Source organism: Ochotona curzoniae, unplaced genomic scaffold (assembly GCF_017591425.1).
Source record: "Ochotona curzoniae isolate NIBS_2020 unplaced genomic scaffold, NIBS_Ocur_1.0 scaffold_1852, whole genome shotgun sequence".
NCBI classification, from domain to species: domain Eukaryota; kingdom Metazoa; phylum Chordata; class Mammalia; order Lagomorpha; family Ochotonidae; genus Ochotona; species Ochotona curzoniae.
In genome coordinates, this window is record NW_024467087.1 from 33,865,824 (window position 1) to 33,893,636 (window position 27,813).

General features: G+C 36.4%; 1 protein-coding gene across 1 annotated transcript in view; it reads right to left on the bottom strand.

Annotated features, from left to right (window-relative positions):
• IL1RAPL2 (interleukin 1 receptor accessory protein like 2) overlaps positions 1–27,813 on the bottom strand; it is a 1,019,705-nt gene that overhangs the window by 483,245 nt on the left and 508,647 nt on the right. Inside the window, exon 4 of the mRNA XM_040999497.1 lies at positions 16,059–16,212. Within this exon, the coding sequence (XP_040855431.1) occupies positions 16,059–16,212 (154 nt within the window). The remainder of the gene's footprint in view (positions 1–16,058; positions 16,213–27,813) is intronic.

Consider the following 27,813-nt stretch of genomic DNA (forward strand, 5'->3'; position numbering starts at 1 on the left):
CCAACTTAGTTACAGCCAGGCTGTCTCTGGAGCATATACCTTAGCCGCTCTCAGTTTCTGCATCTCATATACAGAATGAGGTCATGGTACCACATAGACTTCAAAGCCTCTTCTAGTTCTTATCTACTCTTGAAAACACATACAGCTTCCAAATGTGACCAAGTAAATCAAAATCTGTGTAGCTAGAATTCCAAATGTGTACAAATTTATTAATTGGAAAAACTTTTTAAGAATTGAACAACATCAGTTTACAACTTATGCTTCATGCAAAATTACAGTTGGCATCTCTCAGCAATCTTGACTGTCCTTCGTACCATTCAGACCTATGAAGGTTAACCTATACAATCACATGTTCCACCATGACCCTAACAAGCAATGCAGCAGCAATTGGTAGAGAACCTTGGTAGAAAAGAGATGCTTAGAAAACAATCCTTGAAGTGAGTTAAAATGAGAAAATACACAAATCAGATAGCATTAAGGAGGATAATTCTGACTGAGAATCCTGAACACAGCATTCAAAAGGTGAGTAGGCAGTCTAGGCAGGCAAGCAGGTAGCAAGTGAAGGTAGCAGCAGGCTCTACATATGCATTACTTGGCAGACACAACAAAAAGTGAATGTATTTGGCATGTCATGAGTTATAATATTCTATCTCCAAGGGATTCAAATGTCAGCTAAATGTAGGATGTCATCTCTGTACATCAGCAAAAATACAAGTACAAACATGTTTATATTTAGCAATTTGATGAGGTTTGGAAAAATCAGGACAAGCAGCTTTCTTGCAGTCATTATTCTGGGGGAAATATGTAACATAGGGCCTAGGAGCTGCAGTTTGCATTGATCTCCTATAGCAATCGTCACTTGACCCACAGAATTTAGTACCTTATTGTGTTCTACCCAATATACTATGCAGACAGCTCCAAAATTTATATCTCTAGTATAGCCTTCTTGTTGAATGCCAGACTCATATATCCTCTCTGGAGTATTTAATAGTTATTCCAAATAAAGCACGCCAAAGCAGTCCTTTTTGTGAATATCTCAAATGTAGCCCTCCTAAATTTGGCCCATCTGAGTAAATAGCACAACTGTCCACACTGTGACTAAAAACCAAAACTCATGTTGGGGAAGTATTGCCATTTCTATTCTTACAATGTCTACTGAACCTAATTTCTTTTTCTGTCTCTGTAATCACTCCTCTGCTCCAAGCCGCCATCAGTGCAATGTATTCCCTTGGAAATATCTTTACTTACTCTTCACCTTGACAGCTTTGTCTGAACATTTAGAGTCCAAGGCAAATGCTGTTTTGTTTCAAGTAGACTGTCCAAATCTCAACTAGTCTGTTATTTTAATTTCTCTAATTTATAATAATACACATAATTATGAATTTATCTACACATTTATTCATTTAATCTCTATGCTCTCCTGTTTAATTTTTCCCTGTTAATTTAACCTCAGTTCAGCTAGCACAATAAGTATTGATGACTGTTAAAAAAATAAATTTAATATATTACTTGAGGAGCAGAGTTGATAACTACTGCATCGGATAATAAATATCTATTCACTTATCTCTTAATATTTATTTTAGTTTTTACTTCATATGCTAATCAGAACTATCCTGAAGATTAACTTGAAGATAATGGTCTTGAGATAATTTTGTTAACACAAAAAGTAAGGGGAAAGACACTAACACACATTTGGTTTTAGGAACAATGGGGGAATCAGGTGGTTAAAATATGATGTAAAATGCCTTTATTAGAAAAAAAACTGAAGTACACTTACTTCCTGTGAAAATATTATGCCAGAGTTTATTATGAGGTCAGGATGCCCTAACAATCAAAACTGAGCAAAAGCAATAATAATAATAATAATAATCAGAGCACTAGTTCAGTAATTTGTTAGTGTTATTGTTTTTATTGCTTTTTGACCATATTTGTCCAGAACACAGCTAGAGAGAATTATCAGATACTATAAGTCAGCTTTGATGCAAATAATTCAAACTATACAGAATATTTGAATGCATTCATTCAACTAATGTGCTGACTACGTGCCAGACATAGGAGTGGATGGAGGTCCTTCCAGGACAGCCCGAATGGACTGCCCCACACAGGAATCAGCCTTCTTTCCCTGAAGACCCATGACCAAGCATTCCATCTCCTCAGCTTCTGCATCTGCTGCTTGCCAGTTGCTCCTCAGGATGCCCACAAATGCACAGTGTCAAATCATGAAGACGCTTCTAGCTAATAAAGAACTCCTGTTACTCAGAAATGATTTATAGACCTGAACTGATGAATTATTTCCTAATTTGACAGCCAAAGGAGGGCAGTTAACTGCCTTTATAAATTTTCAGGGATGAATCCTAATGACATAAGGAATTGCAGGACAGAGAAAGGCCAGTCGTCTCAACATGCTTGTCCTTGGGACTGATTTCAACCTCAGCTTGTCTCATCAGCTTTCATTCCGGCTCACACATCATTAAAGTAGCTTGCTGGTTTTGTAACCAAAAATTATCTAGAAAGACAATATTTTCTTTGACCACCTTGATTGACAAATTGCTCCACATGATCGCATTTCCTCAAATAAAATAGTTCTGCCTGAAATGCTTAATCATGTGCTCTTTGCTGAAGTTTATCATAGACCCTGGTTAACATCTTAATTTTTTAACTTCATTCCCAGTAACGAAGCACATCACTAATAATATCAATTTACATTAGATCATTTTTTTTTTCAGACAGCCTTCCAGTAGCAAAATACTACGGGGTCACCAGCAGTAGGAGGAGACTATTATCATTCATTAAATACCTACTAGTTACTAGACAGAACTCTAAAAATACTGGCTAATTTATTTGAATAAATCCAGAGCATAATTCTCATTTCTTTCAAAACAACAGCAAAATATTGAGTTCAGAGATGTAAACAAAGTTTCTCAAAGTCACAGAGTTACTGACAGATTCATTATTTGCTTCATGGGTTTATGGTTCTGAACCTGGGTGCCAAGAATCAAATCATGTTTTCAAGGCTTTCAATGGTTCTTCTCTCTTAGAAACTACTAACTTCATAGAAATATCTTTATACATTTATCTATATGTTAGGAAGCATCTCCTTCCAGGTATTTTGCTTTGCATAATATCTTAATCCCTCTACATACAAAAAAAATGCTATAATTAAATCATGTCATGGTAGTATGAGCAGAAGATTGCTTTGTAACATTTAGTAGTGAAAGGGGCTCACACTGAGTGGTGGTGGGTGACTATATCACTTGGGCCTCTACTTTGGTGTCATCTTTAACCACTATAGAACACTAAGAAAAATACTTGTTAGAATTTCAATGTCCACATCTGTAGATTGAGGTTAAAATGATACATCTCAAAAGGTTCTGAGATGATAAAATAAGTTCACATGTGTGAAAGCACAAAGGTCTCTAAGTTCATAATTGTATGTTGTATCCAAATGTTAACATATACATACACAGGGAAAGCAGCAGATTCTAGGGAACATTAACATAATCGGTGATATAAAACCTACAAAAGGAAAACCACATGGGATAATTAGACAATAGAGGGTATGGTGAAAACTCACAAAATTGTCAATGGGAATTAAAGAGCAAGGAACTGGCGACTGAGTTGAAGCTTGTCTGTAGATTTCAAAGAGAAAAAAAAAAGTATAAAGTGAAAGAGCATGAATAAGGCAGGCAAGTAGCAAGGAAAGGATGTCCTGTGTATAGGAACCACCCAGGTAGGAGGGTTCATCAAGAATTTCATGAAAATTGGAATTTAAACATAATTCTATTTATTGCAAAGATTTTTTTTTTTCAAATCATGTATACTCAGGATTTGGAATAGAGTGCTTTAAGGGCAATGTTTTGGCATGAACCTGTATTATCCACCACTCAATAGATGTGTGATCATAGACAGATATCCTCCCTTAATCTCAACTTTTTCCACTAGAAGATAGAGAGAGCCTGGCACAATGGTTCAATTGGCTAAAACACTCACTTTGCAAGCGCTGGGTTCCCTAATGGCACTGGTTGTGTCCCAGCTGCAGCACTTCGCATCCAGTTCCTTGCTTGTGGCCTCAGAAAGCAGTAGACTTTCCCAACACCTTGGGACCCTGCACCCACATGGGAAACCCAGATGAAGCTCACGGCTCTTGGCTTTAGATTGTCTTAGCTCTGGCCATTGCGGCCATTTGGGGAATGAACTAGAGGATGGAAGAACTTTCTGTCTTTTATTCTCTCTGTAATCGTGATCTGTATTTCCAATAAAAATAAATAAATCCTTTTAAAAAGGTAAAGAAAATATCACCAAGCTTCTGAGGTTGTTGTGAGCTTTGGCTGGTTGTTCAGTGTAATACCTGTCTCCAATTAATAAAAGTTGCATTGGTGGTTCAGTGGCAGAATTCTCACCTGCCAATTAGCAAAAATTTCCTGGCCCTCTACTCAAGTCTATTGCACCTAGGTCATAGGTGATCTCTATCCATACAAAAGTCCTGGTGTCCATTCCTACAGAAACACAGCTGAGTTAGAATGTTTTCACCATGCTCATTCCACTGCTTTGAGAATGTGAAAGAACAAGGTAGCTGAGACTCACTTTATTAAAAAATAAAGGCCCTAGGAAAACATGTGCCCATGGATGTTAGGGGCCTGCAGACCTAGGAGTTACATTGCAAATGCTTCCCTACCACCACCTCTCCCAGCCCTAGCTTGGTTGTACAGAAAACTGAAGAGTAAACTATTACCTCAGATGCCAGAAGTGAGCCATTAATGTGGAACTGACTTCAGTGAAGGCAAATTTGCCAATTCCTGCTGCTAAACACTGTGATTTGCTGACCCCTAGCTCTCAAAGCTGATCTCCTGCATAGCTGCTTCTGTAATAAACGCACACAAATGCATGCACACACTCCCTGACTTAGCAGATGATTGTTAACTGTGTCTGTTCAACTCCTTGAAGGGCACAGAACTAAAGCAAAGATTTTCCTAGCATAGGGAGTAGAAATTCTATTTAACTTCAGTCATAGCCAACAGTGTTAACAGACAGCCCTGTGTCACAGGTTGGGACAGAGAGGAAAATCAGTGACAGAAAGGAGAGGGAAGTACAGCAGCAGAAGGAGAAAAACCACTTTCTAGATTGCCATTCAAATTTCTCCTTCCCAGTAATTTTCAGCAAGCTGCTTCCTTCTAGTCCCCTAAGGTCATAAACAGTGTTAACCTTGTTTCTAGAGCGAACAAACGGCCTCCTGCAGGGTAGGGAATGTGACACTCTGGGAAAGGTCTCCCTAGGTCCTGAAAAATTTGCAGAAATTCTCACCATTAGTCATGCCTATGAATTACAGAATTGAAACATTTATTAAATTGCAAATATGTTAGCTGAAAAAGAAAAAAAAAAGTTTTTGGCCTTGGCATCTGTCATGAATACTTGAGCTTACTGAGGCATAAGATTAACCCCAGCAGAAAGTAAGGCAATCTGGGGAGATGGGCTGCAGAAAAGACAAGACCTTAGCACACTTGAAGGGGATAAATAAATGATAGAGACAAAAACCCAGGGTCATCGAGGCAAACTAGGACCCTGTGTAAAGGGAGAGGGAAGCCTAGGAGGCAAGGAGTCTGTGTAAGCCAGTCTGGGTTCTGCGATTTCTGCACCTATAAATGTGCATGAGAGTAGTCAAGTATGAAATGCACAGTCACGTGAATGTTCCCTTAATAAAGCCAAGAACTATTGACTGCTGAGGTCCTTCCCTATTAACTCACACAAAAAGTTGCAGAGCAGCTCCACTTTCACGTGATTATTAGAACAAGAGCATTCAGTTCATGTTCAGGAGCTCAAAGAGAACCAGGAGCAGAGAGAGCACCTGACAACTAGAGCATCCTATCACACTGCTAGGCGGGGGTGCTTTATCCCCAGGGCTCCACATTTGGCTGTAACATTTGAAACCATCTTGCTTCATCATCTAAATTGTTCTTCCCTGGAAGGTGATCAATTTGTCAATACCCCTCCTGTGGTATTACATCCATAAATTGTGCCCTTCACTCCCTAGTTGGATCGACCAGTCTATCAGAAGGTGTGATTAGGACGCCTTTGGAGTGCTGTTCTCAGTTTGTCTATTTAACTACTTTCCAGGCCACTTCAGGATTATTTTCCCCACAGATCACTGCTAGACAGGGAAATATAAGTAGAACAGATTGGAAACTAGTCACACTCAGTTGCTTTTCAAAAAATCCTACTGGGACCAGTGTAATGTTTCAATTGACTAATCCTCCTCATGCAAGTGCTGGCATCCCATATGATTGCCAGTTCATATCCTGGCTACTCCACTTCCCAGTCTGCTCCTTCTTTATAAGTCCAGGAAAGCAGCAGAGGATATCTCAAAGCCTTGGGAACTTACAACCATGTGGAAGACCTGAAAGAAGCTCCTGGCTCCTGGTTTCATGTGGGCTCAGCTCCAGCTATTATAGTCATTTGGAAAAGTGAACCAGCAGATGGTTGTGTCTCTCTGTCAGTAAATCTGCCTTTACAATAAAGATAAACAAATGAAATACTCTAAGACAAAAGGCACAAACAAGCAGAACCCAAATTGAATAGACTTTAAACATGCTTTATTTGATTCAGAGAGTACTGTACATTTCAAGGATATCCACATAAAAATCCAGAATTCCAGTGTTTCTTCAAAAATGAGACTGTCTAGCAATATTGAATCCTCAGTAGCACAAAGCAGCAATCAGCTAAGACTGAGACAGTGTTTCTAGTACTCTCCAGCTTCTACACTCTTTGTTCTTTGCACACCAGGCATATCCCCATTCATGTGCATAGCCCTGCTCCTGGCTGACAGAAGCATTTAATTAATCATTAGGAGGCATTAACTTAGAAGATTTGGATCTGCTTATCAGGAGTTCATGCCTTTCCTTTCAAGGTCATAAATATGTTTTCTTAAAGACAAAACAATGGATTTTAAATGAACCCTTAAATTAAATGTTATTTTAAAGATCCTTGGGCATGAACTCTCAAGTTAACATTAAAATCCTCTAAGAGTTATACCACTGCCTCATCTGATTCAATATACAGTATTAAGAAAATGCAGAAAGAATAACAGTTCTGCAGGGTAGGAAGAACACTGGACGAGGAATCAGAGATAGGAATTCTAATTCTAGCAATGCCATTCACCAACTACAAGCCCAGGAAAAATGGTTAATTATTCTGTGTCCCAATCTACTCTTCCAAAAAAATTAAAATACTACTACTACTACAAATACCACTACCACCACTAAGAATGTCTTTGCTGCTGAGGCTATACAGTTCTTGTAAGCAAAAGTAAGATCCCAATAGTGAGGATTCAGCATGATGGCTCAATGGCTAAATGCTCACCAGACAGGAACAGGATCCCATATAAGTGCCCGTCTAGTCCCAGTTGCTTCATTCCCACCCAGCTCCCTGCTTAGGGTCTAGGAAGCCAGCAGAGGACCCCATAACTACACTGGAGATGCAGAAGAGGCTTCTGGCTCCCAGCTTTGGATCAGCTCAGCAACAGCGATTGCAACCATTTCGGGAGTCAGCCAGCAGATGGAAGATCTTTCTCTGTTTCTTCTTTTCTCCATAAATATGATCTGCCTTTCCAATAAAACTAAATCAATCTTTAAAAAGAAAGGCCCCAGAAGTGAAAGTACTTAGACATTATAATGTGCTACAGTACTCAAGCAAAACATTCACCAATCCAATCAGCATCCAGCCAAACCAAACTACAAATAATTGTTGAATGTTTGCTATATGCTTCGCAGTCAAAGATATGGAACAGAAGCAATCACTAAATCTCCGCTGAGAAAATAATACGAACAATGAAAAACAACAAATGATTTGAATTGTAGATACTGAATAAGCAGTATTGAAAATGATAAAGCTATAGATAATAATAGGATGCCAAAAGAGTTGATATTCATTTGGTTACCCACTTGAATTGTCAAAAGTTTGTTCTGTGCAAACAGCATCCTCAGATGCTCTCAGAGTAGGAAAGGGGACTATGTAGCAATACGAGTAGAAGTCCTAAACATATCTTACCCTTCTTTTAGACCATTACAGCCACCTAGGTCCTGAGATACTCTGCAAAACAGAAAGCTGCTTAACTATTACCCAGAAGATAAATGGACACAAAACATCTCTTTTCTTGTTCCTTCTCCTCTTTCCTCTTCTCTCCTGTTCCCTCTTACATTTCTGCTTCTCCCTTTCTTGAACACTGTTGAAATTCCTCTCTTTACACCTCTTGGAATTGGTGCTTCAGAGAACACAAGGGGAAAAACCATTCTAGTACATTAATATTTTCACAGGTTCCAAAGGGATATATATTTCTCCTGTACCTGCTTTCAGAACTGTTTAGAAACACAGATCCTAAACATGCCATTGAACATAGTAGGCAGTGATTTTTGTGTTGGTCTATCTTTACAAATTTAGCCAACATTGTTGACCTAAACACAACTCCAATGTTTCATTACCACTAGCTAAAAATCAGTGGTATGACTGCAGTGAACCTAATTATTTTTCTCAATAGATTGTCATGATAATAGCTTCTTGTGGCATCAAAATGATGACTGCATTCTGTTTTATTAGTCTCTCACTTCTCCTTTCTTCTTTCCTGACATCATCTCCAGTTCAGATTCACTTCCATGTCCCGTTTATAATGATCTCAAAATCTCTCATTAAGATGCTCAAAATGGTCAAGTACTCCGTTTTTAAGGGTATTTCCATTCCAGCAGGGAGTTATTGAAAGTGAATCAGTGAAGGTACAAATAGGATATTGTAGGGTATGGAGGATATTTTGATATCTGCTCTCACGGTATGAAAATATGTTCAATAACCACTCAAGAAATGGGCACAGGAAATGAGCAGACACTTTACAAAAGAACAAATCCAAATGGCAAACAAACATATGAAAAAATCGATCAAACTTTCTGTGATAAGGGAAATCTAAATGAAGACATTGATGAGGTACCACCTAACGCCAGTAAGAATGGCTCACATACAAAAAACCACCAATAACACTTGCTGGCTAGGATGCAGGAAAAAGGGAACCCTACTCCACTGTTGGTGGGGTTGCAGGTTGGTACAGCCTCTATGGAAATCAGTATGGAGAACACTCAAACAGCTGAAAAACAGCATAACATATGATCCAGCAATAGCATCCTAGGAATATATCCCAAAAACCTGTTATACGAGAAACCAATATGCACCCCTATGTACAAAGCAGCACAATCAATAATTGTAAAAACTTGGAAGCAACCAAAATGCCCATCAACAGAAGACTGAATAAGAAAGCGATGGTTCATCTATTCCATGGAATACTACTTGGCTATTAAAAAAAAATGAAATGCATTTCTTCGTGGCCAAATAGACCCAATTGGAAACCATTATGTCAATGGAAATGAGCCAACCCCAAAAGGTTAGATACCACATGTTTGCCGTAATTTAAGATGAAATGATGTGAATCCTAAACATAGTACCTGTAAATTGTAACATTATTACAACCTCAAACAGCCTGTGTCACACACAATAAGATATTGTAACGTAATCAATGAACCAAGAATCAATGAGAGACAGACTGCTTATGAACTATATTAAAGAACTGAAAAGCCTGATATGTTTTTAATAGGCTATGTTATTCTGCTTTGGGTCAGGAGAACAGAGAAATCTTCTACCTTCTTACAGTGTGTGAGGAAGACGTTAAGTATAACCTATCAAGACTGTAACAGGTAACTTACAGACAGCAGACTCGAATCTGCATTAGACATTAGCAAAAACCATAAAGACATACAGTGGGATCCAAGAGCGATCCTGACAGCCTCTGAACAGGAGGTCATATGCACAGAGCAGGAGGGGACCCCAGAGTGGAACAGGAGGACAGGAGGAGGCTTATATCCTAACCCCAGAGATTCTCGGTACCTCACCAAAGACTATATCCCAACTGCTAAGAAGATCACAGGGAATTGGAGTGCCATTATAAGTCGAGAACTCTGAGGTCAACCATCCCGTATTGGATCTCCCACACGGGATGGAAGAAGCCCAGATCCTTCCTCACAAGATCCAATTTCTTTGGAACAACAGCCAGGAGCCCTGAGCGGTCCTCAGAAACAGAAGAATAGTAAACTTCCTTCGGGACTTGGGAGAGGAGCTTTCTCTGGTCCTTAATGAGTTCCAACTTTAGATCCTCACCCTCTCTTGCAATGACCATCAGGGTCACTACGGAGCCCCCCAAATTAGATCAGATCAGACAGAGACCAATAAGGAAAGCTTAGAACAGACAGCTTAGACTACCATATACCTTATTAGGTAGGACACAAAGATCAATTACTCCTCACTAAGGTACTGAAGATTTCTCTGCACACCCCTCCTAGAATTGTTCTACTCCTCAATCATTAACATATGGCATGTTAGAGTTATAATCTTGTTTGGACTATCCCAAAATTCACGAAGTTCAGTAAAAATCATGCTTGAATACTATAGGCTGCTAAATAACCATTTTAAGGTGTTTATTGCAGCCAGTTGTGTATATACTAAATTTGAGATGTCAATGAAGTAGTTATAGGATGTGGTTAAGAAACTGCATTTTCTAACATAGTGGTCACTCAATAGCATGTTAATTAACTTCATGATGTTGTAAATTTCCATGTTTCTTCCTGTTGTTGAAATTGTATAGTGGCTTTTCACTGCCAGTTCTACTTTCAGACCAAGGATGGTCTCCCAATGAAACTGTTGAATTTATCTGGACAATAAGATGCTGGACTCTAAGCTTGGTATATGCTTGCAACGAAGGAATCATGACTGGTTATGAACTGTACTACTGTAACAATATGGAGGAATTGAATATGTGGGGAAGGCTTGGGCAGGGGTTGGGGGAATCCCAGAGCCAATGAAATTGTGTCACAAAATGAAATAATAATAATTAAAAAAATATGCTCAGTAGCCTTAAATCAGATGGTTTGTCCTTGATGGTAGTTCGAAAGTCATTCTGTTCCACTAATGATTACAATATGGAGACACTAAGAATAAACATCGTCATATGACTACCATCATGATTCAATGAGTGTCACCCAGAGCCTTCAAGAGGAACTAACACTCTTACAGCCCCTCTGGCTATGATTACTATGTATATAATGGCTTAAAATCACGTTTACTGGGTATTATTCCAGACTCAGTGAAAATCTCTGCTTCTCTTTGGTTCACCAACTCCCTACCATATTGTCACATCCTGCTGTTTCTTCTAAATTCACACTTGCTACAGTGTCACATAGAAGTGTGAAAGAATTAAAGGCTGGGGTTACAAAAAGCCCACATTCCAAGCTGCATATGAAATTTCTCTCTGTGTGTGTAAGTAGCCACACCAGAAAAAAATTTTTTTAACAAGCTATGTAGTCTAAATGACACCTGCAAAAAATGTCTTAAATTTTGCAAAGTAGAATTAAGAGCACTTGCTGGAAACACATATTTGAACATATGCACTAAAGACTGACCTTGTAGTTTAACATAACTTTGTATATTCAGGATGCATTGCTACTGTTTAATACTAACCCAGCAGCAAGACTTTTAAGCATATCTGTTGGCTAAAGTTCTCTTACAATGTCATCAGAAGACCAGTGGGCAAAGAGAGTATCCCAAAGATGTGAGACCACCACAGTGGGCCCTGCTAAATCAGGAATGCTAGAGAAAGAAACCTACTGCAAACGGGAGAATCACAAGGTTGAATATTATTTGCATATTTAACAGAGCAAGTTAGTGATTTTGTTCTCTATGTAACCAATGCTCACCTCTCAAAGGCTTACTGTTAACAGACCTCATGTATATTCCTGCTAAACACTCTTGTTCTACATTTTACTTGCTTAACTCTTTCTTTACTGGAACATTAAGTCTATGACTGTAAAGTAAATTAAAAAGGTATTATCACAAAAAAAAACCACTAAAAATGGAAAAAAGTAAGGAGGAAGTAAGCATCATTACATTCCTAGACTTGTATATATGAACTACATGATATATATGCTCTTTAAAAGATTTACTTTTATTTTTTTGAAAGTCAGATTTACAGAGAGAAGGAAAGACAGAGAGAAAGATCTTCCATCTGCTAGTAGCTGCAAAGCCAAGAGCCAGGAGCTTCTTTCAGGTCTCCCATATGGGTGCAGGGACACAGGGTTTGGGCTATACTCTATTGCTTTCCCAGGTTACAAGCAGGGAACTAGACAAAGGTGGAGCAGCCAGGATACGAACTGGTGCCCATATGAAATCCTGGTGGTTACAAGGTGAGGATTTAGCTACTAGACTGCCATGATGGACCCATGACTTTTATAAACAAAGCAAGCAAGCTGCTTAAAGGCAAGTAATTGTGAAGGGGTTTGCTAGCTAAATGCTGAATTTCCTTCCAAATAATGTTAATTAGTACCAGCTTCCAGTTTGTGTGTGTGGTTGTTGGTTTTGATGTCCTTATACTTATGCTTCCTGTTGACCTTAAGAGCTTATTCCATTGTCTTTCTTTTCCTCTCCAATCCTTCAGCTCTTCTTTCCTCCATTTCCACTTGCTCTATATTGTCATCATTTTTAACCATCTCTCCTGTCATTCCTTGTCACTTCAACTATTCCTCTCCACAAATTCATTGTGAGAATAAAGAAAAAATTCGTTAAAACAGAAAATAGCTACCTAAAATATGCTACAGGAAATAAAATTGTTAGCTTTACACATCTTTGGCATATGACCTAAATGTGCTATTGTGCCTGTGTACTTGTTACAAAATACCCTCTTACTGATCCGCAGCCTCTACAAAACTAAGAAGATTTCACAAAAATATCATATAGGCCTGTCATAATTTATAAAGAAAAGTTACAAAAACTAGATTTGAATTACATCCTATTTTAGTGCAGTAAAAATATTGACTATTGAAAGAAATAATATGGCAAATTATTTCTAAAGGGAGAAATAAATTTACAAAACAAAGTATTACATTTTAAGTTCACCGGTTTCAAATATCTGGACTGTTTTATCATAGATACAGTTTGTGTAAGTAAGCATGAAGTATTTGGTAAGTGTTTTGGTAAATAGTCAATATCTAAGGCAGCACTTGCTTGTTGTTTTTTTGACCTGAGATTTATTTCTCAGAATTTAAAAAGAACAGTCAGAACATAATATTTAATTTTGTGTGATCTTTCAAAACTTGTATATTCATAAGTCACTACTTCAAGGAATTTCTCTATATGTAATTTCAGAATTAAACGCTATTATTTTCATGTGGAAATTCTAATTCCTCCATGCCTATATGTTGCTGAACTCAAAACAAGCATGAGTTGACTATTTTGTAAATAATACATCTCTTTTGAACTATGAGAGAGTTAATTTCATCATACACTGAGCACTGAAATCACAGTACATTTTATATAATACTATTAAAAAAATCTTCGTAGAACACTTTCTCAAACTTTCTTACAAAGCCCTTTTGTTTAGACATTAAGGAAAACATCTGACTTATGAGAATAAATGCATAAGCTTAATGTCTTCATTCATAGATGATGACTACTGATCCAAGGATAATCATAAACTCCTAGCTCATTGTCTGGCTTTTAATATATACTACTTTCAGTGGTTGATGGTTCATGTGTCTCTTTAATTCTGCCTTTCAAATAAAATTTTAAGAGTTAAAAAAATAAGTGCAATGTTTATATAACATATTCTGTTCTATTTAAAGTCCAAGTCAGATGACGCAATGTCATTTTACATAGTGACTTCTCAGTGGAAGTGTTCTATAAGTATGTGATAAGGATTGGTAATTGTGGTTACAATGATGTTGCTGCAAAAGCTGCTGAATGGCAGGTGTCTAACCGCCTATTATGCTGTAAATCAGGCAGGAAAGCTGGGTTGACACTAGGGAAATCAGAAACTAGCCCAAACTAGATTTTTTACTTGAAATTGGCCCTTTGTGGTAGTTATATTGAAAGTTCATGAGGGAAAAGACATGCAAATATTAACAGAAGAATTATTTAAACATTTAAAGAAGGTGTCCTCCAAAGTAAGAAAGCCACAATGTATAAGGATAAAGGCTGAAGTAAATGATTGACAGAATTTCAGTAAGTTGGTAGAAAGTGGAATTAAAAGATACATTTATTTTGGTTCAAGAAAAATAAATCTACAGGGTTTTTTTTTTAATATGGATTTTCCACAAATGCTTTGAAGGCTCCTCTATTGCACATACAAGCTATGTGTATGTGTGTGTGCTTCTTTAAAAATATATGTAGTGTATGAATTATTCCATATATGAAATTTTGGAACTTTGAAAAAGACAAAAAAAAAGTAATTTGAATCTCAGGGCTCAAAAACTTCCACATTCTATGGCAATGAAGTTAGTTTCATCAGTTTCAGTGCCAGTTAACTGACCACCCTAAATAATGTCAGCCAAGGAAAAACAAAAGTAACAGAATAAAAATAAAATACAAACATATTAATAACATTGGCATGAGTATGTTATAATTAATCAATTGCGTGATGTCAACTTTAGACCATAAACGGGTAACAGTGAAGTACATTGATTATAAGTCACTTTATGCAGGCAATATTTCTGGTTAATTTCAAAGCTTACCATATCTCATATTTTATCCATAGCATAAGCATGTATGCATATACATGCAAGCATGCACATATCCTTTTAAATTGTATATAATTTAAGTATATAACATGATATTATTATGAAATGATTGCTACAGTCATGAAAACTAACACACACGTTTTTGTATAGTTATCTTTTTGTAGTAAAGACACCTTAAATTGATACTCTTAGAAAATTTCCAGTATAAAATATAATATATTGTTCATTTCCATCATCAGGCTGCATATTAATCAGTTATCTTATTCATGCTATATATCTGCTTATCACATGTACCTTTTAAGCAACATCTTTCTATTCTCTAACTCTTGTTCCAAATAACCATGGTTCTTTTCTCTATTACTATGTTTCAATTTTTAGATATTACACATATAACTGAGATCATGATATAATTAAGGCATTTAAAATATAGGCTGAATTTTCAAAAATTCAAAACCTGAAATAGATCCAAATCAAAACATTTTTAAATATATCAACCTGAAAGCACAAGCAGAAAATTCTATTCTGGTCTCCTGTGATTAATTAATCTAAATAAATACATATTCACTAAAAGTATATATAAAATGGTCATTATATAAAATGATCTTCAGGCTGTGTCTATATAAAAAATAAATGAATGTATTGGGCCCTGTCATCAAGATATCTAATTATGCATGTACAAATATTCCAAGACTCAAAACACTTCCGGTATCAAGCATGTCAATTAAGGGATTCTCAACCTGGAATATATAATTTAGTCATTATATATTCATGAGGGAATAGTAGGTAGACATTTTGTCATATTGTTTTTTAGGGTTCAGAGTATTCATTAATGATGAATCTTCGTCGATTGTGCCCTATTTCCCTGAAAATTACCTGCTAAAATACTCCAGCACATAATAATATCTTAAAATTATTTTCCCCATTCCAATGGGTAGTTAGCTCATCATCTGCATGGCCTTCACATTTAGAAGAGATACATGCATGCTCTTAAAGGTGTTCGGAAAATCCCTAAAAGGCCATAATCACTCTCTTGTACAGAATCATCTATGAATTAATTATACTTTGCATGCAATTCAAGAATACTCAAGTCCAAAACTCCAATAAAACCTAATTCTGAAAGCACCCTTCAACTCCATATGTGGATTAAGACAATATTCTAAAGCGGGTCCAGTGTATCATTTTTGAGATGTTCAGCAATGATGAATGACAAATTGGAAAACCAAGTATCTTTCATAAAGGTAGAGAAGGGATACACAGCAAATGTACCCTGATTCCTTAAATGAATTGTTCATATTACACATGTAGCATTTATTCAGTGTAATTTAGTAATAGTTAATTTCCCAGCTATTTGATTTGTAGCCAGTCCTAAACTCACAGATACTTGCCTGTCTGTAACAAGGTTATGGTTACCAGACCAAATTATACTTAGAATCTCATTTATCACAATTTGGTGGAACTGATCCCTACCTGTAACTTTCAATTCAGTTGTTCGTCTTACAAGTTTTCCCTCATACTTAAGTTCGCAGGTGTAATTTCCTCCATCTTCTTCTTGAACTTCCTGAATTAGAAGAGCATTTCCTTTCTGTATTATTATGCTTCTCCACATTTTTGGCTTGCATTCCTATAGAGAAAATACATTAAGTAAGTAAAGATAAGTACATACATACATACATATATACACACATACATATCCAGTATTGGCAAGTTAGTAGTTTCATATTTGTATTCTCGTTAGTTTTCAAATTGCTTAAATCAATGACCAAGCAACACTGTAAATGTTCTATTTTGTCCAAATAAAATATTAGAACACATTAAGCGTCAATATAAAGCAGCAACTCCAAGAGGAAAAAGTCTGTAGAGGAATTTTACAAATGTGAAAAAGCATACAAGCTCCCCAATGCAAGAAAGGTAGAGTAGAACATTAAATGCCCCTAATAAGATCATAATTTCTTCTTAGTTCTTACTATTTCACAGGGGTATTTCCTAAGAATTTTCACAGGGTATGGCTTATTTAGCCATTTAGTACATCCCAGGAATATCGCAAACATAGACTTATGGAAAGCTTTTGTATTGGCAATGAAGCTTATAATTGTTTTTACTCAACATTCTATATTGTAAAAACAAATAGTAATGCTTCAGAGTGTCCTTCCTTGTAGTTACAGGATCCATTTGGTGAGGAAGGGAGTAAGCACTCTACCAAATTAGGCTTAAAAATATCTTTAGGAAGGAAAGAGGGCAGGCTGACACTTGTTGTTATGCTCTTAAAACTATAACTATGAAATACATTAAATATGCTCCTTTAATTTAAATTTGAAAAGAAATACGAATTGGTTAAATTAGGACATGGTTTGCTGTATGCACAGTAAAACACACACACACACACACACACACACACACACATCTATTAACTTTCTAAATTCAGTGATATATCACCACAGAATGAGCTTTGTGTCTAGAAGTGAAAACTTTTACTCCAGTGATAGGCTTGGGTGGGAGTCTCACTACTGGGACTAGAAAGGAATATGCAGCACTTCCAGAGGGCAACAAGGATATAGTAATGACCAAAAGTGCAGAAATTGTTCATCCAAGTTGCTATGTCTTTGGGGGTGTTTTCACAGATTACTTTCCAGACACCATGCCAGTTTGTCTACTATTCATCTCCAAAGTGTAACCAAACTGGTAGTCACATTCTGTATGAGTTACTTACACAAGCACAGGGGATACCCGCAAGGGAGTGCTAAATTGTGAAGGCAAAATTCTTTTTTCATCTAAGCTCAAACTCTCTTATTTGAGGCAGTAAAGAAACTGATCGTGAGACACGTAATGTGAACAATGTTTGAAAGCGTTTGCCACTTTCCCTACAGTGGTGTAGGGCTACAACATCTGCAGGAACATTATCTTCATCCTTCCTTTACACACATAGCATCCTAAACGCTGACAGAAATTCAGAACCTGTGCTGTCAATTCACAGCCGTGTGTGTGTGTGTGTGAGTGCGCGCGCGCGTGTTTAAATTATTTGGAAGAGTCAGTGTCCAATTATTAGTTTTTTACTATAGCATTTTTCTTTCTTTTATGTTAGCAGCAGTTTTGACAACAAAACACAAAAATTGGCACTTAAGGTCCCCGCAATAATATTTAAGACATCTGTTTGCTTTATGTTCAATACAACTACCCCCACACACTGGCAGAGAGTAAATAAAAGTAATACTATTGAGGGCATCTAGATATAAGGCTGCTTTACTCTCTAAGGTCTTTTTGGAGAACAGTTAAGGGTCTGTCTGAAGTTATATTACATACCATGTCTGGCAAGGTTTATCACCTATATGAGATTTGTTTCTGAGTTAGATCTTGGGATATAAGGTTTCTGGGAAAATGAAGAAAAAGTCTTCATAGAAAAAAAAAAATGCAGCCCAGCTGCCACTGTCTTCATACAATAATAATCCACAATTATTTTCTTATTGCTTCCAATTCTGATGGCCATTGATTTCTACAAAATTATTCAGAAAGTCATAAAACAGAAATACAGTCTCTCTGGGCATTTTGACAGGAAAAGAAAATGAAAACTGAGCTGCTGCTGTGCTTTCACACAGCAGTGATGGGAGCAAAGGAGCCCGCACACTCATTTTATTTTAAAACAAATGGGGTAGTTTTCTAGTGTCATTTTGGGAAAAGTTCATAGGCAATTACTTGTAATCATTTTATTTTTCCTACTCACTAGCTTGATGGAAAGGAAGGGGAAATTTAAACAGTGCAGAATGATTATAACTACTGGTAGAAAACGGTCTGGAATATTGACATCTTCTTTGGGATAGTTAGAGAGTCTTAAGTACCTTTCCAGTAGCCATCCACAGAATCTGTGTTTGGAAATTTTTTTTCTTTTTTAGAGAGAGAGAGGGTCATTTGGTTGCTTGCTTGCTGCTTTTTTCTTTCTTTTTGTGAAAACTGTAGGTTAGGAAAATGTTATTTGTCTTCAGATTCCTCCTACCTTTCTAGAGACAAGGTCATGGTGATGAAAAGGAAAATTCGCTCAGGGAAATACATTTCTAGATCAAAATTCACAGCCAACCCAAAATTTACTTAACGTCTTTAGACCTCAGTTTCCTACCCTGCATTATGCATATACTATTATCCATCATAATTAACCAGAACCCAGAGGAGGACAGGCCTATCCAAATCATTCTTGTTGGGCAAACTATACAGCATCAAGCACAGAGAACATTTTCCATTCCTAAACATCCCCATCCTGAAACATGTCTCATCCTAAACTCCAGCTTTACTTGATGATAATGAGCTATTAAGATAAAACAAATCTTCAGTTAGTTTTCACTATTATACAGAGAAATAATAATGCCAACCAGCTGTACAGGTATAGCTTCTAAGTGGCCAATGCAACAATAACCTTAACAGGTAGACACGCTTTGTTTGATCTTTAATTTTTTCTCTCTTACATATTATTAAGGAAAAACGAAAGTATCATTAGCCTAGATTCTTAACAAATGTGAAAAAAGTCAGCAGAAAACACTAGTTCAGTTTGAAAAGAGACATATTTGCTGAGTGAATTTATTGAAGTTAACAAAAACAAATCTTACTGATCCAACAAGAAAATAAACTGCAGAATATGTCTCTACTCCTGAATAAAAGGAGGACTCCAAAGAAACAGTTAAACAAACCTTGGCAGTATGATGCTAGATGTTCTACATTGCCATGAAGCACTTACATTGCAGAAGGTTAAACTGTAACTATTAGTAAAGTTTAGTAGCTGTTACTAAAGGACAATGCTACTGCGATAATATGGGGGAAACTACCATGAAGAGGAAACTGGGACTGAGGACAGGGAGAAGGATGGAGAAATATCTATACCTACACAAACATAATAATGGAAAATAATAATTTTAAGATTTGTTTTTACTTGAAAGGCAGATTTACAAAGAGAAGAAAACACAGAGAGAAAAATCTTCTGTTTGCTGATTCACTTCCCAAATAATCGCAATGGCCAGAGCAGAGCTGAGCTGAAACCAGGAGACAGGAGCTTTTTTCAGTTTTCCCACATGGATGCAGGATCCCAAGGCTTTTGGCCATACTCGGCTACATTCCCCCTAGCCATAAGCAGGAAGCTGGACAGGAAGTGGCGCAGCTGGGACACATACCAATGCCCATATGGGATGCTGGCATCACAGGTGGAGGGTTAGCCTGTAGAGCCATGGCACCAGGCTCATTTATATTTTTCAAGAAAATACAAAGTCAAACTCCAACAATATAGCATCAGTCTAGTCACCCCAAAATGGCAACACTCCAAATGCTTATTAACCAGTAAACAGCCAAATAATAGTATATCTGCTCACTGGAATATTTGAATGTTATTCAATAATAAGAAAGAATAATCTGTTATACATATATATGTTATGTATATATGACATAAATTAATCCCAAATACATTATATCAAATAAACAGGAAAAACTACATATTACCCAAATTACATGATATTGTAAAAGTATGAAATTATAAAAATAGAAACAGGAAACTTCTAATTATTTTTAAAACATTTAAATTTATTTTTAAAAGTTAGAGGCAGAAAGAATGTGAGAGACAGATTGATCTTCCACCTTTTGGCTCACTGCCTAAATAGCCACAAGAGCTGGGACAGGGCCAGGTCAAAGCCGGGTGTTTGGAACATTTAGGTATCTTGGTGGCAAGGACCCAGATGCTTGGACTATTACCTTCCTTTGCTTTCCTCAGACACATTTGCAGAGAGCTGGAGCAAAAATGGAGCAGACTAAATGTACACATGCACTCACACAGGATGCTAGTGTCACAGACTGTAGTCAGAATCTATTGCAAAACAATGTAGGATGCTGAAAATAGCTGAGATTATACCAAGGAATGAAACTGGACTTAGGGAACTGAGTAAAAAGGGACATGGAGAAATATACAAGTAGTAAAAACCTTTATTTTATTTCTAGTACAGAAATGTATGAAAGAAAAAATCAAACTATACATGTGAAAGGGATGACATTTGCTTTTCACTAATTATGAAGACTAGTATGTTGTTAGAACAAGTAGTCTAATTTCCAATTAGTCTTAAATATCACAGGCAAACAACATCATTAGCTTTTATGTAGTTATTCTGTTCTTTTAGTTGCTGCAATTATCAAGGACATAATCATTAAATTTTTATAACATATTTAGGATGTATGGCATCAACATATCTTTCAGAGAAGGATAAATTGAAGCCCCCTTTGATATCCAGTTACATTGGATATGTTCATAAAAGAATGGTGATCAGAATGTAGATTTGAGACTTAAAGCCTAGTATTTCTTATGCATATGAATGCCCATCCCTCTCAAATCAATGCAATGTTGCTTTTTTAGAAATTACAATGACTAAAGACCTGCCCTCCACTTCTAATACCACATCAATGAACAAAATAAGGGCAAAAATGTCTTTTATTTAATTATCTAAATGCTGTTTCTCATTTTCAATTTGTTTTGAACAGATTCAATGTGATTTGTAGACAATATGAGAACATGATATTCTCTTCCTCTTTCCCTCTATCCTTCTCTTAGTTTTCCAGAGACTCAATATGTCATTGAATTCAAATATAATAATATTGCCTTTCTCCCTGCCTTTTTGCCTTTCCTTTCTTTTTTAGCTTTTCAGATAACATAGTATTTTTCACATTACAGTAAAAAAAAAAAGCTTAATACTTTCACAAAGAAAGTGTTTAACAACTAAAAAGCAAAAAGACCCTCATTTAGTTAGAATGTAGACAGTGGCTAAAAACGATAACTGAATGGAAAAATGACTATTTCACCCATTTATAGTACATTTTAATGCACATGTATAGTATATTTTAAAGTAATCACAAATCATTAAAACTATAATAGTATGACGTCCCTAACCATTGCCTTGACAAAATTATAAAACTAAATTTCACAAAACTGTGTTTGTAGCAATACTGATACATGCAGGCATGCTTCATTGCCTGCTTAACTATCTTCCTTCCTACCTTTCTTTCCTTCTCATTTTACCTCCCATATATAATTGAGAATATGCAGTATCTATCTTTCAGTATTTGCCTTATTTCACACATTATGCTATCCTCCAGTAATTCTACTATGATTCAAATAACAGAATTGATGTCTCTTTTATAGCTGAATAATATTAAATTGTATACACACACACACACACACATTTTTTTATCCATTCATATGATGATGCATTTCTTGATCAATTCTAAATTTTGACTACTGTGAGCATTGCTGCTAGCAACATGATGGAGCAATTGTCTGTTTGATACAATGTATTGATGCCTTTTGTGTATATATCCAGTAGTGGGATTGCTGGGTCATATGGCAAATCTATTTCTGGTTTTTCAAGAAAGTTCCACCTCTACCCTGTTTTCATCAGTGGCTGTACTAAGTTATGTTCCCACTGAAAAAATATTTCTCTGTCTCCACATCCTCACCAGCATTTGTTACTCACTCATGGATTTTAGTCATTCAGACAGAGGTAGAGCAATATCTCATTGTGCTTTCAATGTGCATGCCCCTGATGGTTACTGATATTGAGCATTTAAAAAAGTAATTTTTGGCCATTTGCATTTCTTCTTTTGGAATCTGTTGAGGCCCTTTGTCTACTTGTTAACTAGACTGATTGTTATTTTTTTGGGGGGGAGCGGATTTTTAAAGGTGTTGATATGTTCTAGGTATTAATCTTTTGTCACACAGGTAGCTTGCAAATTTTTCCCATTCTTTTAAATGACTCTTTATTTTGCACATTGTTTCCTTAGCTTTGCAAAAGCTTCTGAATTTGATATAATCCCATCTGCTTAATGTTGGTTCCGATGCATGTGGTTTGGGGTCTGGGCCAAGAAGTCATCCCCTATTGCCACACCTTACAGTGTTTCCCCAAAGTTTCCTTCCAATAACTTTATAATTCCAGGTCTTAAATGTATATCTCTGATCCATATTAAGTTTTTTGTGTGTATGGTGTGAGTGCAGGGGAGATTCTACGAATCAAGACAAACAAGTCTTTTTAAAAATTATTTTTATTATGTTCTATGATACAGTTTTGTAGGTATAGGGACTCTCCCTGTGCCTTCCTCTTTATCCTCCCCATGTTCCTCTCTCACCATTTCTGATCTCCCTCCATATTAGTACAGTAGTCAAGTCATTTAGTAACAGTTACAAGATTAACATTCTGCTATTTGGCTTCATCATGTAATTGTGGGTATATAGACAAAGAGGGAAAATCTAGTATCACATTTTCAAGGTGTATTTAACAGTTTTACTGGTTTTACTGAGTGCTCTTTATACTCAGGAGTAGAGATATATACTACAATGATTCTTTACTTCCCATTATAGTCTCTATTATACAGTACAACTTATGAGAATATATGTACATATGTGTTCACCTACATAATTATTCATCATATATTTTGCATGAATATTGACATCTCAGAAAGCATGTATGATATTTCCTTTGAGGATTGGCTGTTTTCGCTAAGCATGATGGTCTCTAGGTGGGGCCATTTTGATGTAAGTGGAGAAATTCCATTCTTTTTGATGGCTGAGTAGTATTTCACGAAGTTGATATACCACTGTTTTCTTATCCATTCCTCTTTCAACATATATCTGGGTTATTTCCATGTCCCTGCTATTATGCAGCTGTAAATATAGGATAATATGTTGCTTTCTGATATGCACTTTTCACTTCTGTTGGATATTATCCCAAAAGTGGGATAGTTTTAGATCAACTTTCAGTTCTCTGAGCACTCTCCATATTGATATCTATGTTGGCTACACTAACCTACATTTCCACAAACAGTGGTGTAGGGTAACTTTTTCCACACATTCATGGCACTAGATGTTGTTAGTAGAGTTCTAAATGTAGGTCAATCTCACTAAAGTTAGATGGAATATCATTGAGATTATTATTTGTGGTTCTATAATAGCAAGGGAGCCTGAGAAATTTTCCTTCTTTGTTTTTGATTCTATTGATTTTTGTTTACTCATTCCTTCTTTCTTTTCTTAGTTGGGCTAATTAATCATATGTGATCATATGTATTATTCTTTTGGTCTCTATCTTGTTTACTTTCTTCTTTTGATTATTTCTTTCTTTCTGTTAATCTTGGGACTATTTTGCTGTTGTTTATCTAGCTCCTTTAAATGTGCAGTTAGCTCAATTATCTGGTATATTTCTAGTTCCTTGATGTGGACTTTGATTGCAATGAAGTTTTCTCTTAGCACTGTTTGGACTACTTCCTACAGGGTTTGATATGTTGTGTTGATGCTTTAATTCACTTCAAGTATTTATTTTAATTCTTCTTTGCTTTCTTCTATAATCCATTGTTCAGTGAGCAGCAAGTTGTTCAGTCTTCAAGTATTTGCATATTTTCTGGGGTATGCTGACTTGTTAGTCTCCAGCCTCACTCCATGATGCTCTGAGAAGATGCATGGTATGATTTTGATTATTTTTTTGCCAAGTTTTATTTTGTGCCCTATAGTGTGACCAATCCTATAAAGGGTTCCAAGCACTGATGGGAAAAAAAAAATTTACTCTGTGTCTGTAGGATAAAAGGTTATGTAGATATCAACTAAGCCCATTTTTTTTCTAGTGTCTGGGATGAGTTCTGCTGTTTCCTTGCTGAGCTTCTGTCTTGCTGATCTGTCCAGTGGACTCAGTGTGATCTTAAGGTGCCCACTATTTTCTTAAATATTTATTTCTTTTTATTAGAAAGTCAGATATATAAAGAAGAGGAAATACAGAGAAGATTGTTCATCTGCTGATTCACTCCCCAAATAAAATGATCCAAGCTCAGCCAATCTGAAGCCAGGAGCCAGGAACCACCTCTGGGTCTCCCACACGTATGCAGAGTCCCAAGACCTTGGGCTGTCCTAGACTGCTTTCCCAGGCCACAAGCAGGGAGCTGGATGGGAAGTGGGACCACAGGGACTATAACTGGTGCCCATATGGGATTCCAGCACATTCAAGGCGAAGACCTTAGCTGCTATACCACACTGGGTCCAGGTTTATTGTACTGGAGTTTCTTATGTCACTGACTGACTTCAGAACACATCAAACTGAAACTTTCATGACATTTACAATTTAATCCTAGGTAAAAATATTATTATGTTCCTGATTAAAAACTCAAGAGTAGAAAACAATTTTATACTTATAACAGAAGGAACAGATTGATTTTAGAACATTTCCAAAAAGTGATTGAAAGTCCTCAATTATTTTAACAGGATATGTTCTTTAACAAGAAACTGTTGGTCACTTAGGCCAGTAATATTATAATATCTCTGGTGACAATTTTTTTTCTTCATTAGGATAGTGAATGTTGAACAAAGCAATGAATCAATATAAATCTTTCTATCTTTTGAAACTTAGATTCATTGAAATGAATAATGACAATTAGTTATTCCTGAACTACTATTTTTGGAGATGGAAGAAATTTCAAAATCCATTTAGAATTTTTTTAAATACCAGAAGTTCACAAAATGTTCATGGAAAATGCATATTATGAAAAAGACTGCATATGGATTTCAGAAACCTTTTTTTTTTTACCAAAACAAACTGAACTTTAATTATATATTTACATAAACTTATTGAAATATTCATGTGAGGTATATGAATCAAAGATCTTACTGCTTTTTCTTCTAAATAGATATGTCCACAGCATATTTTAATATGTCATCATTCCTCTGTAATCCCTTAAAATGTAATCTTATTTAATCACACCTTAAGTTCTCAAACATGTGTGAGTGCATGCAATCTGCTTCTGTATTGTCTTATTTTAAACATTTACACTTTGGAAAGTCAGAGTTACCTCTCTGAATGGCCACAATGCACGGGCCAAAATATTTTCTATTGCTTATATCTCACTGGTCTAATTACCTTCTAAAATTTTTAAATTTATTATCTTAACTGATGCTTTTCTGTAACTGTTAGTGTCTGCCTGATTAAGACCCCTCCTCCAACAAACAACAACAAAGAGGAATGATTTGGCCTTTTTTTCTGGCCATTCTAGTAGTCTTCCATACAAACTATATAATGATGTTGTCCAGTTCCATAAAGTTTAAATTCTAGAGGACAGCATTATAGCATAGTAAGTAAGGTTACTGCTTGTGGGACTGACATTGCACATGGCACTGTTTGAAGTTGTAGCTGCTCCCATGTCTGATTCATTTCTCTGTTTATGGCCTGCAAAAAGAAGTGGGATGGCCCAAGTACCTGTGCTCCTGACACCCATATGGCAAGCCCAGATGCGGTTCCTGGCTCCTGGATCCTAGCTCTTGGATCTAGCTTCATTCTTGCTCTGGCCTGGGTATTGTGACACTTGGGAAGTGAAGCAGCAGATGGAAGTTTTGTCTCTCTTTTTATATCTCTGTAGCTCTAACTTTAAAGTAAATAAATCTTTTCTAAAAAGTTTAAATTCTGGCCAGCCTTGGGCATAGTGAGTTAATTCACCACCTATGATGTTGACATCCCATATGTGTGCCAGTTCATGTTCTAGCTGACCACTTCTAGTCCAGCTCCCTGCTAATACACCCGGGAAATCAGCAAAGGATAGCTTGAGAATGTGGGTACCTATACCCATATGGCAGGTGCAGAACAAGCTCCTGGCTCAAGGTTTTGCCCAGGTCCAACTTTAGCTATAGGGAGTGAGCAAAAAAAAAAAAAAAAGGAAGCTCTCTATGACTCTCCCTCTTTCTACCTCTGCCCTTCAAATAAATTATCCTTCTAAAATTTTTAAATTCTAGGGAATTTTATAATCAATACAAACATCTATTATTTTATGTTATCTTCCCAGATAGAAACACATTCTACCTTTCAACTTAATTATTTAATTTGAAAGGCAGAGAGACACAGAGACAGAGCGAGCACTCCTCAGCTGGTTCACAAAGCCCCCTCCCCAGGCATGTGATATCAGGAAGCTGGAATTGGGAGCACAGTCAAATGCAAATCTAGGCAACCAGAGAGGGGATGCAAATACCTCATTGATTTCATAGCTAAAACAAATACCTTCCACTCTTTATCAATATAGATCATGCTTTATGGCCTTCAATAAAAGCATACTTTGTATGTATTCCTTTTATACTTAAGTTGTTATGAAGTACTTTATACTTTGTCATTGTACAAGAGTTTCATTTTTCCTTTCATTTCCTTAACTCATCCAGATAGCAATAGCTAGCAAAAAATGCTTAGTGAACTTTTGGATATTGTAGCAATTCACCCTACTAAATTTTCTCATTAGATATAGTTTTTATGCTGATTCCTCAGGTTGCCTAAGGATTTAATTGTAATGGAAAGTTCAGATTGTTCTGTCTCTTCTTTATCAACATCTACACAGTACATTTTATGTAACTTTTTATTTCAACAGCTAGAATCATCAAAATAATGCTGAGTAATAGTAATGACAGAGAACTTTTCTGTCTTGTATACAATGGAAGTAAGATACATATATTGTAACATTGTGATTAAAAGCCAAACTACAAAAGGATGAATATTTGTTATTTTAAGAATGGTTGAATAAACAATTCAGCTCTCTCATTAACACTTATGTAACTATTTAAAAACCCAGTTTGAGTCCTAAAAAATGACACGGAAGAATATTCATATAGTTTTGTTTGTGATAGAGAGGGCCAAACAGTGATATACACAGTGCAGTTCTGCTTGTTTATATCTTTGGCCTATTTTCCTTCTGAATCGCAGTCCGTGTGCCATACTGGACTGATGAATGAATGAACCATGCCATTCATAGCTGAAGAATGCCTATCCCTAAATTGCAAGAAAAAAAGTTGTTATTAGGGAGTGAGAAGGGACATAAGCCCAGGTAGCCAGGAAGTGCTTTGGGAACCATTTGTTTCAAGAGGCAGATGTCCATTGATAATTGTGGTCTGAGTGTTGTGCAGCAAGTAAATGCTACATGGGACCAAGATAAAAGTGAGGCAGTGCAGTAGGTCAGGAAAAACAGCACGAGAATTGCCATTAGGTATTGGGGTTCCTAGTAAGGAGAATGGCCAAACCAGGGGCAAAGGCACTCAGGAATATATGCTCTAATATCTCCCTGGAGGAAATGGAAAGTGAAAGGTTTTGGCTTTGATTGGCTATGGGGGTCACAGCTTTGGGAGTGCTCAAGAAAAGATCATGGGACTGTCAAAGACCAAACAAGGAGAGTTTCACAGTTCGGTGAGCAGTCATCTCTTCAGTCTTGT